At 31.2% G+C, this 14,675-nt stretch overlaps 1 protein-coding gene and 2 long non-coding RNA genes across 3 annotated transcripts; all 3 read left to right on the top strand.

Moving 5' to 3' along the window:
- The first annotated feature begins 341 nt into the window (after positions 1-341).
- LOC140874916 (uncharacterized) lies at positions 342-3,685 on the top strand. Its single transcript, XM_073278402.1, has 4 exons — positions 342-857; positions 1,047-1,242; positions 2,257-2,388; positions 3,477-3,685. Exons 1-4 carry the CDS (start codon positions 550-552, stop codon positions 3,597-3,599), a joined length of 759 nt encoding a protein of 252 aa, XP_073134503.1. The 5' UTR covers positions 342-549; the 3' UTR covers positions 3,600-3,685.
- Positions 3,686-12,509: 8,824 nt separating this feature from the next.
- Positions 12,510-12,931, top strand: LOC140881580 (uncharacterized). Its single transcript, XR_012150014.1, has 3 exons — positions 12,510-12,597; positions 12,683-12,810; positions 12,875-12,931. It is a non-coding gene; the product is annotated as an uncharacterized lncRNA (long non-coding RNA).
- A 792-nt stretch (positions 12,932-13,723) lies between these two features.
- On the top strand, positions 13,724-14,675 carry LOC140867529 (uncharacterized). Its single transcript, XR_012145181.1, has 3 exons — positions 13,724-13,854; positions 14,375-14,501; positions 14,584-14,675. It is a non-coding gene; the product is annotated as an uncharacterized lncRNA (long non-coding RNA).

Consider the following 14,675-nt stretch of genomic DNA (forward strand, 5'->3'; position numbering starts at 1 on the left):
TCACGAGCTAGCGAGCCGAATATTGTAAAGCTCGAGCTTGGTTCGTTTGCCTTAACGAGCCTCATTAAACGAACTCGAACGAGCTTTTAACGAGCCGAGACCCGAATAGTTCGCGAACTATTCATCTCATTTACATCCATATATTGATCCTCACCGATATATATATATTTTTATCTCGAATGGATGTATTTAGAAAGCAACCTACCAAATATCTATTATTATTATTATTATTAATTTTTTTTTTTTGGAAATCATCATATATCTATTTTTTTATTTGAGAGAAAATATGTATATATTTTTTTCAATCACCAAATTTCTAATTTTGGGTGTATATCGTGATTTGTGTGTGGCAAACACCATTTCATTGTCATTGTCCAAAAATCGTAGAATCCCCTGAATTCAATTCGGTTCCATTGAATTCAACTCCTTTTTACGCTGCGTAATCTTCGATCTTTCCCCCCCTTATGCTTCTCCAAAATTCACACCCCGGGTTCGAACTAAGAATTAATTAGGGTTCCAATACGAAGAAATCTATTCGTTTTTTCATCAATGCCTCAATTTAATCCCGTATCGAAGGCGATGGCGCGTTTGTTTTCCCACCGGAATTTGTTCCGGCAGAAGAAAGTTAATTGTGCCGGTTATGATCAGATTCGATGCTTGACTAGCATTGCTGTTACCGATTCATATTCCTCGCCGAATAAAATTGTTGGCTATGGTTACAGGAATTATAATCTCCGGGATCATGGAAAAAATTCTGGTGCTAGTATTGTGGTTCAAAAAAGGCGGTTCTTGGGATGTGGTGATGGTGAGGTTGGGAATATGCTGTCCAAAGTACATGAAGAAAGACGTGTTCTAGGGTAAGTTCCGTGCCCAATCAGGTGCATTACAAATAGTTTTAAGGAGACCTTTGAATTTTGAAATGCGTCAGAGGATGTCATATCCAATAAATTTCATCTTTTAATTTTAACTTCGTGAATTTCATACACAGTCTGATCAGATAGTTGTTAGCGCTGGCTGTTTGAGCTGATTTGTCTTTCGATATTTAGATATTCGCCTGAGCAATTATTCAATGTGGTTGCTGCTGTTGACATGTACGAAGATTTTCTTCCATGGTGTCAGCGATCACAGATAACCCGCCGTAATCCTGATGGATCCTTTGATGCCGAGCTAGAAATCGGCTTCAAAATTCTCGTCGAAAGTTATGCATCACATGTCGAGCTGAAAAAACCGAATTTTATTAAGGTGAATATCAGTTAATGTTTGACTTATATTTCATTACTTTATTTATCTTTTCCTTCTGGAGTATATTTACGCTATTCATAATTATTGCTGGTGCTTTTGTGCCCTTCATGATCATTGTCTTCATTGGGATTGAAGTTACGGGTTAAATGCCTAAGTCTGAGCATTTTTTTAATGAAGATGTCCTTATAATTGAGTTCTGACTGTCGGGTTGAAAATGTCATAAATGGTAGACGGGGTGGTGATAATGCACAAACTGGCTGGCCGTTATTTCTCTGTGTTAGGCATAAAGACAACGACAAGTGTTTGACTTGTATTCATTATTTTCATGATCTTTTCCTCGTGGAGAATGTTTGTGCTATTGTTATTTACTGCTAATGTTATTGTAGTTTTCATGATCATTGGTCTCATAATTTGGTTGACGCAACTGGTTGCATATGACCACATTTGAGCATTGTTTTTTTTCTGGAAAGATTTTTACAATTGAGTCATGACTGTCTGTTTGGAAATAATATATAGCTATACTGGCTGGTAGAAGAGCATGAACCAGCTGACCGTCAGCTCTTTATGTTAAGCTTAAAGACAATAATGATTAGGCTAATATTAGTGGGTTTTTTCATCATATAAGCTCAAAAATGCTTTTTCATAATCAAAAAAGTTTGTAGCCGTTACCACCATCCTCATTTGCTTTACATGTTCAATGTCACCGATATGAATTAACAACTAAGTTACAAAGCGAAGAGCATGGTAGAATGTTATGGCTCTCCTGAGTCCTGGGTGTGGGTTGTCAAGAGAAATTTATGACGTAAAATATTCCAATACTGATTTGATTCTTCCGGGGCTTGAAAGTTGAGAATTTAGGCTTATTGAAAAATCATAGCAGTAAATTTAAGTGCCTGAGATTGAGATGATCCATCATACATGATGCATTGCAGGGGTGTTTGTGTCAATATTCTTGATGCTGTGTAGTTGACCCCTGTTCTGTTGGTTGATTTTCTGTGCCTTGTGTTTTTCCAGACAACCTCATCCCAGAGCACTCTTTTTGATCATTTGATAAATGTCTGGGAGTTTAATCCGGGAACTGTACCAGGAAGCTGTGACCTTCACTTCTTGGTGGACTTTAAGTTTCAGTCACCATTTTATCGTCAGGTGAGTTTTGAACAACTTCATAGTTTATCATTAAGACAGATCAATTGACTCATTCACAATTTTCATTACAAAAATACATATATCTCCACAATGCAAAAAATGAAAAAAAAAAAAAAAAAAAAAAATTCCCTTCTCAATCTGCGGGCCAACCCGTGTGGGACGACCGGTTTAGGCCCACTTCTAAATGGGTTGATAAAATTTCAACCCAACACACTTAAATTGTTTGGCAGGGCCCGGCCTAACCCAAATCTGCAGCTCTAGCAGCAACACAGAAATTTAACCTGCATCCGCTGTATATAGAAACTTATCTCTAAATAGAAGCAAAGCTTGCACCATGCTATGATTATATTATTGAGAGCGGGCCTTATAGTTAATTAATAAAATCACGTCCAACTCGTTGCATGGACAAAATCAACTCAAATTTAATCCACTAAGATATTTTTACCTCTATGGAATTAGAATTCACCTTAAAATTTATTCGTTTTAATTTAATAAATTTGTTGCTTCTTTGTATGTCATTTACTTTATGTCATTTGTGGCCGTAGTAAAAGCAGATAGCAAGTTCTTCTTTGGCATATGTTACAAACTTACAATTACTGTACCAAGTCATGAATGTGTGGGATCTCCATGAAACTTTTGGGATGACAATTCTGCCCTTGCTTTTCTGTAAAAATAGTTTTAAACTTATAATCAGATAGACGATAAAAATTCTGATGCTCTCGAGGAAAGTGGGGCAACCAAATGTACAGACATCATATAAACTGACTTGGCTTTATCATCATAGAATGATTGTGATCATCATGTTTGTTTTTACTGTAATTTTTACTCATCAGCCAGATGCCTGTTCCTCCGCGAAGGAAGGCATGCTAACTAACAAATAAACAAGAAGAAAACAAGAGTGAAATTTTTTTCTTGGTCAGTTGATGTAAAATGTATCTCTCTCTCTCTCTCTATTTTGTTTGTTTTATTTCAGGTACGTTTGTAGTTTATTTGTTCATAGTAAACAAATGCACCTCTGATGCCTATTCTTTTAATAAACTCAATTAATTTTCTTCAACATTGACTACTCACGGCCTGCTGCCTCACAGATGGCAAATATGTTCTTCAAGGAGGTGGTCTCTCGATTAGTTAATTCATTCCATGATAGATGCCAGCTGATATACGGACCTGGGGTGCCCGTGGTTGAAAAAACTCGTGTGCTGAGAGCCTGAAGGTTTGGATTTGTGTGGTGACGATGCTGTCCAAGTACACTGGAATTCAAAAACATTCTGAAAATTTTAGCTAGTTGACTTCAACATCAACAGAGAGAAACGCTCGCCTTTTTTCCGGGGTTGTTTTTCTTGCACCCATTTCCCGTTCTATGTGGTTTGTGACTCCTACGATTTGAATACTTACGCAAAGCTAGATTTATTTTGTTCCACCCCCACCCTTTTGAAGAGCATGTCACTTTCTTGCTGTCTGAATCCCATCTCTTCATGAGCACTTATATAGGTCGTTCAGGTAATATGAAAACAGCTGTAAAACTATTGTGTTCACCACTTGATCAACACAATGACCCAATTCTTGGGAAATTTATCACTTCCTTTATTTGTACGTGTTCAAGTCTCGTGACACATTATGTTATATTTTCTGATTCACATTCTACATTCGACAAATTGTAGTACATCTTCGTGCGCGAACTTGCATTAAACTCAATGAAGCTTCCCATTTGCCTCATACTTGTGTCGACACTATGCTTTAGCTAGTTTCTCGGTCAAGTATGAGTCAAGCGTGGCTCTCGATCGATTCTTCTCTGAACTTCTGACCACAGTCTACCAAATGTAAGGAAAAATGTTTGCAAAAAATTATGCTTTTGTAGAAGTGATTAATCAATGGATTATAAAAAAGTGAAGAAAAAGTACAAGTTGGTAGTGTTTGGAAAAAAAAGTGAGAAAAACTAAAAATCAAAGTGAGCAGTGTTTGATAAATAATTGATTATAATGATTTTATCATTAATTTTTTTTTACTAGAATCACTTTTGGAAAATCATAATATGACTAGTTTTTGAATTTCAATTAAGTTAAGTAGAAGCTAATACATAATTTGGATTTAACGAACACATAATAATGTTTTTTTAAAGCCAAAATTTAATAATCACATGTTTAAGTGATCACAAACATTATCTAAATCTATTTCAAATAGATGGGGTTGTGGTGGAACCTGCCTAGTGACGAGATAAATTGCGAATGTCGAACCAGTGAAACGAATAATATTATAACAAAATTAGGGAGGAGGATTTTTATTTTTATTATTATTATTATTATTATTATTATTATTATTATTATCATTTTTACTATATTAGGGAGGAGGATTTACAATTTAAAGTCCGTACATAAAATACTCCAAAGGCTTCAAGATTCGACAATCACCATGCTTTATTGCCAAAAAAATTCAAGAAAGCTTCAAGTAAATTGTACTTCCTTTTGCTTCCAAACACATATCCAAAGATCCAATCTTTCCACTATCATTTTTTGTGGGGGTTAAATTGACAAGTCTTTACATTATCTTCCCTACGCCCATTCCATTGTTCCCAAAAATCTAACCCAATAATTCATTCACTTTAGATTTTAGAAGATACCTCCAGCTGTAAATTAAACTGCTTCATATATTATTTTGTGTTTTGTTGTGGCCCCCCGAAATCCATGTCTCTATTGGTCTTAAGATTTCTTTCGATGTCCTATAAAGATCAGCAACATATTACTTCATCTCCACCACAAATGTGTACGTTTAATTTATTTTCTTTGCACACGTGAACATTAAAGAACATGCCACTATGTGTTGCTCTTTTTTGGCTTTAATCGACAAATTCCATCGCACATCAAGAAGAAATTGATGCATCCCTTATGAATCGATCCTCAAATTAGGGCTTTTCAGTGTGGGCAATAGATATGGCTGGTTTGGATTCCGAACCTTTAACTAAAAAAACGAAAAGGCAATGATTTCAAATTTTTTAAGTGCATTAATTAAAAACACACAAGCAGTTTTGACGTTTGGATAAATGTTCGAAAATTATTTTTATTTTTATTTGTAAAAAGAAATATAAACAAAAAATTCAGAAATTATAGCTTTTAAAAACACACTTTTTTTTAAGTATTTAACCAAACACTATATTTTTCAAGAAAATCACTTTTAAAAAAGTGTTTTTTAGTTGATTTTTCTAATCAAACGCACTCGTAATCTTTGTGGTAATTCAACATTTATCGAGATTTTTTTATGAAGTGGGAATAAACAGTCGATATTTTTCCATGTGTGTTGGGTAAACATCATGCTAACAAATTATCGACAATAGCTTACAAACTATATTAGATATAAAAATCGTACGTGACATATGTGTGCAACAAACTCACTCAAAAAAATGTTGGTAGGAATCTAGCTAAATTATTTTGAAATCTTGCAATAATTTCAGCTTTTTTTAAGTGCAATCATAAAAAATAATAATAAAAAAAAATAAAAGCAGTTTTGGTGTTTGAATAAATGTTGAAAAATGTTTTTATTTTTATTTGTAAAACCATCTCCCGCAGCACACTATAAATGGTTTTATTTATAGTGTGCTGCTGGAAATTAAAGTGGAAATTTGCTCCATCAGCTTATAGTATTTTTGTGGCATTTTTGTGATGTGAACTGTGCAATTTGGAGTTGCACTCTTCACAACGCTATTCTTGGGATTTTTTTTATTATTATTATGGAAATATATGTAAAAATTAAAGAATATTATGAAATATTTCTTTGGTGTAGAAATTTGGTGAATAATGATGGAGATGAAATATTATTTGCACTATATTTAACACAAAAATAGCGTAAATATTGCATTATTTTAGTGCTAACTGCTAGAGATGGTCTAAATGAAAATATAAGTAGAAGTCAAACACCCAAAAATTCTACTTTCTAAAAATACTTTTTCAAGCATTTTAACCAAATACTACATTTTTCAAGAAAATCATTTTTTTATATATAAAAAAAAAAGTGGAGTTGAACTCTCTAACCAAAGCATTCACAATTTTTGTGGTTATTCCACATTTATTTAGATTTTTTTATGAAATGAAAATAAGAAATCGATATCTTTCCTTGCGTATTAGGTAAACATCTTAGGCACCGTTTGGTTTGAGTGATAGGGTAAATAATCCATAGATAAACAATATAATGTAAATTAAAAATAAATAAAAAATAGTTAATACATTATTTGATTTGATGGATAGATTATAATTTATTTGATTTAATTGATGTAAAATTATTAATTAATAAATAGATAAATAATATGACGAAAATAAGGCAAAATTGATTGAGATAAGTTATACATAGATTAATAATATATCAAACCAAACAATGCCCTAATGCAATAATCTACATTAGCTAGATAAATTGTATTGGACCAATAGTCCAATGTGTACAATAAACTCACTCAAGAAAATGTTGCTAGAAGTTTAGCTAGATTATTTTGATAGCTGGAAAGGTGTGGTCCAAATCCAATTTTCTTTTTATTCTTGTTTGTAAAAATTTCCGCCTAGATTTTGAAGGTGGGTGTCAATTTTCAAGTGATATCAAACAAGTGAGCACAAAATGATTTTCGAGTGGGCGTGATCTATCTTAATTGGAAGCATTTGGGGACAAAAAAAAAAAAAAAAAGATTGATTGAGGTGCAGCCCCGGCTGCATCTTTAATTTATAGGGCAATAGTCTATATTATTTTTATTACTTATGCAAATTTTTTTATATGTAATGTTTGCATATATGTACCTTATAATATGTTATAATTTTGTGTACAATAACTTCTTGTTAAAAAATATGATAATGTTATTTGTTTTAAGGTGATTATTAAGCAATGTTTTCATAATCGGACCGGTGATCGAACCGATCTATTTTGAAAAAAACGGTCCAATCGATCGAACCGTTTTAACTGGACGGTCGGACCAAAAAATCGTTTATATAATATAATATCATTAATAATATATTTTAAATTTTAAAAACCTAAAATATGTATATATATATATATATATATTTATCCTAGTTTGAAAAATAAATAACAATATAAATATATTCAAAATATTAATTATAATTATTAATATTTTATAAATAAATTAATTAAAAAACTCTAATAATACTAAAATAAAATTTTTAATGATGTAAAAATTTCAAATAATCATGTATATATATTATAAAATATTAAATTGAGGTTTTAAAATTTTAAAAAAAACTAATTTTTTTTAAAAATAAAAAAATTCGAAATACTGGTTGAACCGGTTCTTGGCTAGTTCTTGGGACTGGTTCTTGATTGGTTCGACCAGTTTTGAGTGATTCAACCGTTAAAATGACTTTTTAGAGTGTTCCGAATTGGATCAGTGACCGGTTTTTGGTCGAACCGACCGGTGCGATTTTGAAAACACTAATTACAAGGTAATTGTTTTTTTACGAAAAAATCTGTAATATTATAATTATTTCCTCATTATTTAATTTTATCGATATATTTTTATTTTATTTTCCTAAAGTAACTTTTCTTTCTAAATCTTTCTATCTTATCTTTATTTATATTTTAAAATTCAATCATCTCTTCATTTATTTTTAAATTTTTAGATCTATATCATTTTTAATAAAAAAAATATGGAAAATTATTATTTGAAATAAAAAATTTATATTATATGGTGAAAAATAACATGAATATTTATAATTTATTTAGTAGCATGTAATTGAAGGGTTAGTCTATGCTACACCGAGAGTGTTTCTCCCCCTATTTCAATACCATTAGATCACGTGGGACTCATATATTTTTATGAAAATTGACATATGTCTTGATGATCCAATGATTGATATTTGACCACATCATGGGGGAAAAGTACTCCAGGTGAAGCATAGAATAATCCGTGAGAAATGCATGGGGAGTGGTAGAAAATTTGCAAGAATTCATTTATCAAATTAAATTCAAATCTTTGAAAATGATATTTCGAAAGGTCAATAATGGTTTGAGGTGAAAGATTTCAATATATATGACTATGTTTGGTTGGATTATTAATAATCCTTGTATATATTTATCATGTTTAATCATACGTTATTCTCATCATATTGTTTATTCATCTATTAATTATAATTTTACATCAATCAAATCATTAATTATTTATCTTACATCAATCAAATCATTGAATTTAAATTACTATATTATCCCTAAAAATCATATTATTTATATTTTATTTATTATTAAAAAGATAAAATTGTAAATTACCATTTTTATATAAAATTTAATCAATCAAATCAAATCAACTATAATCTATCAATCAAATCAAATATTATATTCACTATCATTTCTTAATTATTTTTTTATTACAATACATTACTTATCTATATATTATTTATCCCATCATCGATACCAAACATAGCCAGAGTGTCGACGAGATGTGTTGATAAGAAGAAATCTCGTAGTTGATACGCACTACATCAAAGTTCAAACCAAAAGAGAGGGATATAGAATATTCTAAATTTGACAAATAAAATATTAATTTTATAAAAAAAATTGTTTGATAAATTATTTGTTTTTATCTACTTTTGTGTTAAAAAAATAAGCAATTATGCTAAAAATATGAGGACGTGAATTGTTACGTGTTTGTTGTTAGTATGTGATTATGATTGCTGACTCATTCTGATCCATGAGAAAATATATTTTTTATGCCAAAAATACTATTTTTCACTATAGATATAAAACATATCAATCCATATCATAGATATATAGATACATGAGATATACTATGTTTTTTTTGGTTAATAAATATTGATTAATGTATCGAACTTATGTAAAATTAAACATCTGGATTATCATAAAAACTCAATCACAATCCCTCTCAATCACACGTGCCAATTGCAGCTATAAAATTAGCTGATCAAGCTTGAGATTAAGGGAGTGTTTGGTAGAGCTTCTACAAAGTGTTTCTTAGCTTCTAGCTACATAGAAGTGCTTTTGAGTGTTTGTGAATATTAAATTATGCTTTAGCTTCTACAACTTTTACCCAAAACCAAGAAGTTAAATTTTGATGCTTTTTTAGCTTCTTTTTTTGTTTAAGATATAATATTACAAGTTGACATATATACTCTTAATAAATTTATCATATTACATATGCTTTTATTATTTTTTTTAAAATATTTTTTTAATTTTACATTATTAATATTTTTTTAATTTTACATTATTATTACAAGAATTTTTTTAAAATATTTTTTAAAATTTTACATTATTATTACAAGGATTTATTTAAATAAATATATATATTGCATTTTCATACATTTTTGTACATATCTTGCATATTTATACAATTTTTTTCATTTTAATATTTTTATTTTTATTAATATTATATATTTTTTTTCAAGTATTCATCTTATAAAAAATAAAATATTTTTGATACAAAATTCATAATATAAAATAATATATAAACTAATTTTTTTTAGTGTGAGTATAAAAAATTAAATAATCAAATAAGGGTATGGTTGTCATTTAGTTAAAAAATTAAGTTTGAAAGCAATTATTCTCCAAACACTAAACTTTAGCTTGTATTAGCTTTCAACTTCTATTTTCAAACACTTCCTACTTTAGCTTCTCACCAACTTCAAAATAATCTCTACTAGAATCACTTTTAAATAACTAAAAGTAGGGCTACGGTACTGTACCATACCGGTATGAAGAATTTCATACCGATATCATATCGAAAATTCGGTATACCGAATTTTCGGTATGAAGAATTTCTATACCGACTACCGTACCGGATATAAAAAAATTCGATATACCGATAAATTTTGGTATACCGAAAAAAAACTCGGTATTATACCGTGAAAAATTTTAAAAAAAATTAATTCGGTATATTCGGTATACCGAAATAAAAAAATTTATATACCGTTAACGATACCGAAAATTTCGGTACGGTTTCGGTATATTCGGTAAATTTTTCGATACAATATGACGGTATTTTCGACATTTTGATATTTTTCTCAGCCCTAACTAAAAGTTCTCCAAAACACTCCCTAACTGAGATCGTAAGTCAACTGAGATCATTCTACAACATCCTACGTGATTCTTCTAACACGCATAGAATATTAAATATATAATCTAATCAAATACATATCATATACGGTATAGTTAAAGTATCGGTAAATTTGAGTAAAATCCCCATTCACAAAATAAACTTAGTGTTCAGTACCTAAGCTAATAAATCTTTAAATTTAGTACCTGACAAACCTTTTCTCTTATTTTTTACTCCCTATTGCATATTTCTTAAAATAATTTACCATTTTATTTCCCATTTGTTATTCTCTCACCTTCATCTCCTCCTTCACACGCGACTTGGCAGAATTCTTCACCCCAAAAATCCCTAAGCCCCAAATCATCGGCCGACTTGGCTCATCACCGGAAAACTTGCCCAAAGACCGGCGAAGTCGGGTTTATAGTCGCCTTTGCATCGCTTCAAACTCAGGATTGCTTCGCCCCGTCTCCTCTCCTCCCTCCACTTGTCTGTGATGCGATCGTTGATGCCACCATAGCTCGCCAATGCCGTAGTTACTCGCCATTAATACGGGAATACGCAAGCTTCTCCACGTTATTGTCTCCATTCCCATTCAATTTTTCAGAATCTCCTTCCTGTTCGAAATTGTAATTCTCGCAGGGGCCTTCCGCAGATTCGAGAAGCTTGAACCCGGTTTGCGCTCTTTTGTAATTCTTATGTTGTTATGTGCTTGTGTGCTTATTAATTTGTAAAATAGGATTTTGGATTGAAATTTGGTGTAGAAAATGGGATCTAGGGTTACGAGATTGGTATTTGAGCACCTACGCTGTGGTTTTTTTTAATTGTAATTCTTGATCGGCTCATTTGAATGTTTCAATAACTCATTTGCGCACCTTATATCTATATGGATTCTATGTTTAAGCAACATGATTAGGCTGTGGGTATTTTTAATTATAAATATTAATTGGTTCATTGCAATCTTCATTGACTCATTGAAGTTTTGTGAATACTCGTTAATATAAATAATTAGATATTATAAACAATTATTAGAAATATTATTTTTAGTACCCACGCTCTCAGGTTCTTGTTCATGGAGTTGTAAAAGCAAACATGTTCGGCTTGCTACATGAATCGAACGAACGAAAATAATTACATGATTTTTTTCCATTACACTTGATTTCTACATGTATAGATTTTTTTACGTTATGCTATCATATATGTTTGATGTATTATATTAAATAAAATATGTGAATTAATATGGTGTGCTTTGAATGAATTTTTCTTCAATTTTTGTCGGTTTGATTGATTTATTTATCTTGTTCGTTTAGTTTTGATGCATAATTTTTGGTTTGTTGGATTTTTTGGTGTGATTTGCATTGTTTTTCTTTGTGGTATTTTATGTCATTAAACTTGATGTTGTGTTGTTTGTACTAAATTCAGAGGTTTATGTTGTATTAAAATTTATTATAATGAAATTATTATTTTCCTGTTATGCAGAAATGGGGAAAAAAAAAATTGTTGATGAAAATGAGGCTCAAATGAAAAGTAAAAGAGATGTCATGTCAAGATGTTCTTCTACTTATTTTAGAAAAATAATGAACAAGGTTGAACCAAAAATCAATGAGAGGCAACGAGTAAGGATTATAGGTACGCCTTTTGGTAAATGGTTGAAGATGCCTAAACTTTCCATCTACAGTACCAGAGTTGATGCGGTATTAAAGAGTTTCCACATCCAATCCTCCTCCTTTATATTTGGAAATGACATTGTCGTTCCTTTCACATCCTTCGAGTTCTCTATCGTCCTCGGTTTGCCGCATGGAGGCCAACCGGTTAACCAAGACCTTGAAATGAAGTCAAACTTTTTGTCACGTTATTTTTCAGGGAAGCTTAGCAAAGCCACGAGAAAATCGATTTCTGAAAATCTCCTTTTATTAGCCGAATCAAATGATGAATCAGATTTAGATGATTTTCTCAGGATGTATATTTTGTTTGCCTTGAATTGCATAGTATTTCCTCTGAGTACCTATTTGACACCTCGCTTCGTATTTTATTATATTGATGATTTGACGAACTTTTTTGGATATTCATGGGGAGATGCTGCACATAGATTTTTATGTGATCAAATTTATTCATATATTGGCTATTCGGAAGGAAAAGTTGAAAGAAAAACATACTTGGATGGTTGTGTTGTCGGGTTGATGGTGAGTTTTTTTTTTAATATTATTTTTATTTTTTGTATCATAACATTTTAATCCTTATTTATCTAGGCTTGGGTATATGAAAAAGTCCCTTCATTGGGAAAATTATCCTGCTCTCCACGTACATTTCCAAGGTTGTTTAAGTGGGGCGATAGCAAGATACCACTAAAAGTAGAAGATGCGGAGGCTTTACTTAAAAAAATAAATCGCACTAAGGTATTTTGTTTTTAGATTCATTTTCAGTCCTACAGAGGTGACTGTTTATTTTTATTTGTGAAAGGTATTTGACATAATTCCATTCGGTGAGGAACTTGAGCTATTTGGTGATAGGGCTGGAAATGAAAAGGTAAACAAATAATTCATGAAATGTATTTTAGAATGCAATTGAGAATTGATGTCAAGTTTTTAGGTGGTAAATTTACAGGTGTCATCTAAAATGAAGGAGGAGGAAATAACATGCAAATTTAGGAGGTTGGAAAAACTTGCAGAGGATCGACGCCTTGAGAATCAAACACTTAGACAAATGTTTTGTGAAACTAATGGAATGATGACAAAAAATATTGGTATTCGGGTAGATGGAGAGCTGGACAAGGAGATAAATGATGGCCAAAATGTTAAGTTGTCATATGAGGAGGCAAAATATTTTGATGAAAATTTAGGAGGATATGATAAATATGAAGATGTTGATGTTGTAACAGATTTTAGTAAAGGTGATGGTGTTGGTTTGACAAAGTTGGATGTTGAAGTAAATAATGTTCTCCCCCAGAATTCTTCTAGAGGTGTAGATGAAAGTGATAAATCTAATGATGTCGCTGGCTCACAAGTAGATGCAATCGATAGTGTGATATCTTCAATTGTGAAGAATGTAATGACAAGGACTGATCGCGTGAAAAAAAGAAAACCAAATATGTTTGTCACTCCTCCAAGTTCCACCCCAAGGCGAAAAAAAAAAATCAATCAAGAAAAACAAAGATTTGACTTTAATTAGTGATGAGGTATCATGCATTTTGAATTTTTGCGTATAATTTTGTTGTTTGAAGATTAAGTTATGGATGTCATTTAATATTTTATTTCCTTATTTTTTTTGGTAAATATTTTTTCGCAGGGCGACACAAGTTCGGATGAACAGAAACTATTGGATGAAAAAATTGAGTTGGAGCTTAAAAAATACAAAGGTAGGGAAGATTTTTGTGGTTGTGAAGAAGTCTCAGAAAAGGATCGCAAGATCATAATTGATTATCTCACAGGGGAAAAATTAAGGTATAATTTTTACCATTTTTCTAATTAAGGGGAAAAATTAAGGTATAATTTTTACCATTTTTATAATTGATTTCTTGCTTTTCCTTTATTTAACTGGAGTATTCAACAATACTATTATTCTTGTAGTGGCATCGTGTGGGAAGATGAAAAATTTCGAATTTGTGGATCCGAACTGTGTGATTTGTTGTTTGGGAATTCGTTGAAAGATAATATCATCAATTGTTATATGCAAATTATAAGTGGATATGGTTGGAAAAATGGTTTCGAAATCTTTTGCATGGATACAACAGTCCAGGTTCGTATATTTTGCAATGTTTAATAGTATGTTTTGTATATGAAATACGAGAAGATAATAATTACCAATTTTTATTGCTTAGTTTGAGGTGTTGGGTGCGCTATCGAGGCTAAACACAAGGCGGATATTGAAAGATAATGGCTACCGTGATTTTTTATCAAGTTTGACAAACGATTCGAGGGGAAAATTAGAAGCACTAAATAGAAATTTGATGGACAAGTGCAGGTTTTTGTTCTTCCCAATTTTCAGCCAAAGTCACTGGTTTTTGCTTCTTTACAAAGTAGAGAAAAAGGAGTTTGAATTGTGGAACTCGATAGATACCGCCAAGGCACTTGGATCCGCAAGAGCTTACGTAAGTTAAATATTAATTATTCATTATATCACAAGTATATTTTTATAATATTAAATGATGTTTGGTTGTGATTTTTTCATAGGCAAGATTCTTAGTTGGGTATATGAGGATTATGTGCGGTTATAACATGGGAGAAGATGTGAATCGAGTTATGTGTCGACAACAAGGTGCAGA

The sequence above is a fragment of the Henckelia pumila genome, chromosome 1, assembly GCF_033568475.1.
Source record: "Henckelia pumila isolate YLH828 chromosome 1, ASM3356847v2, whole genome shotgun sequence".
Lineage (NCBI taxonomy): Eukaryota > Viridiplantae > Streptophyta > Magnoliopsida > Lamiales > Gesneriaceae > Henckelia > Henckelia pumila.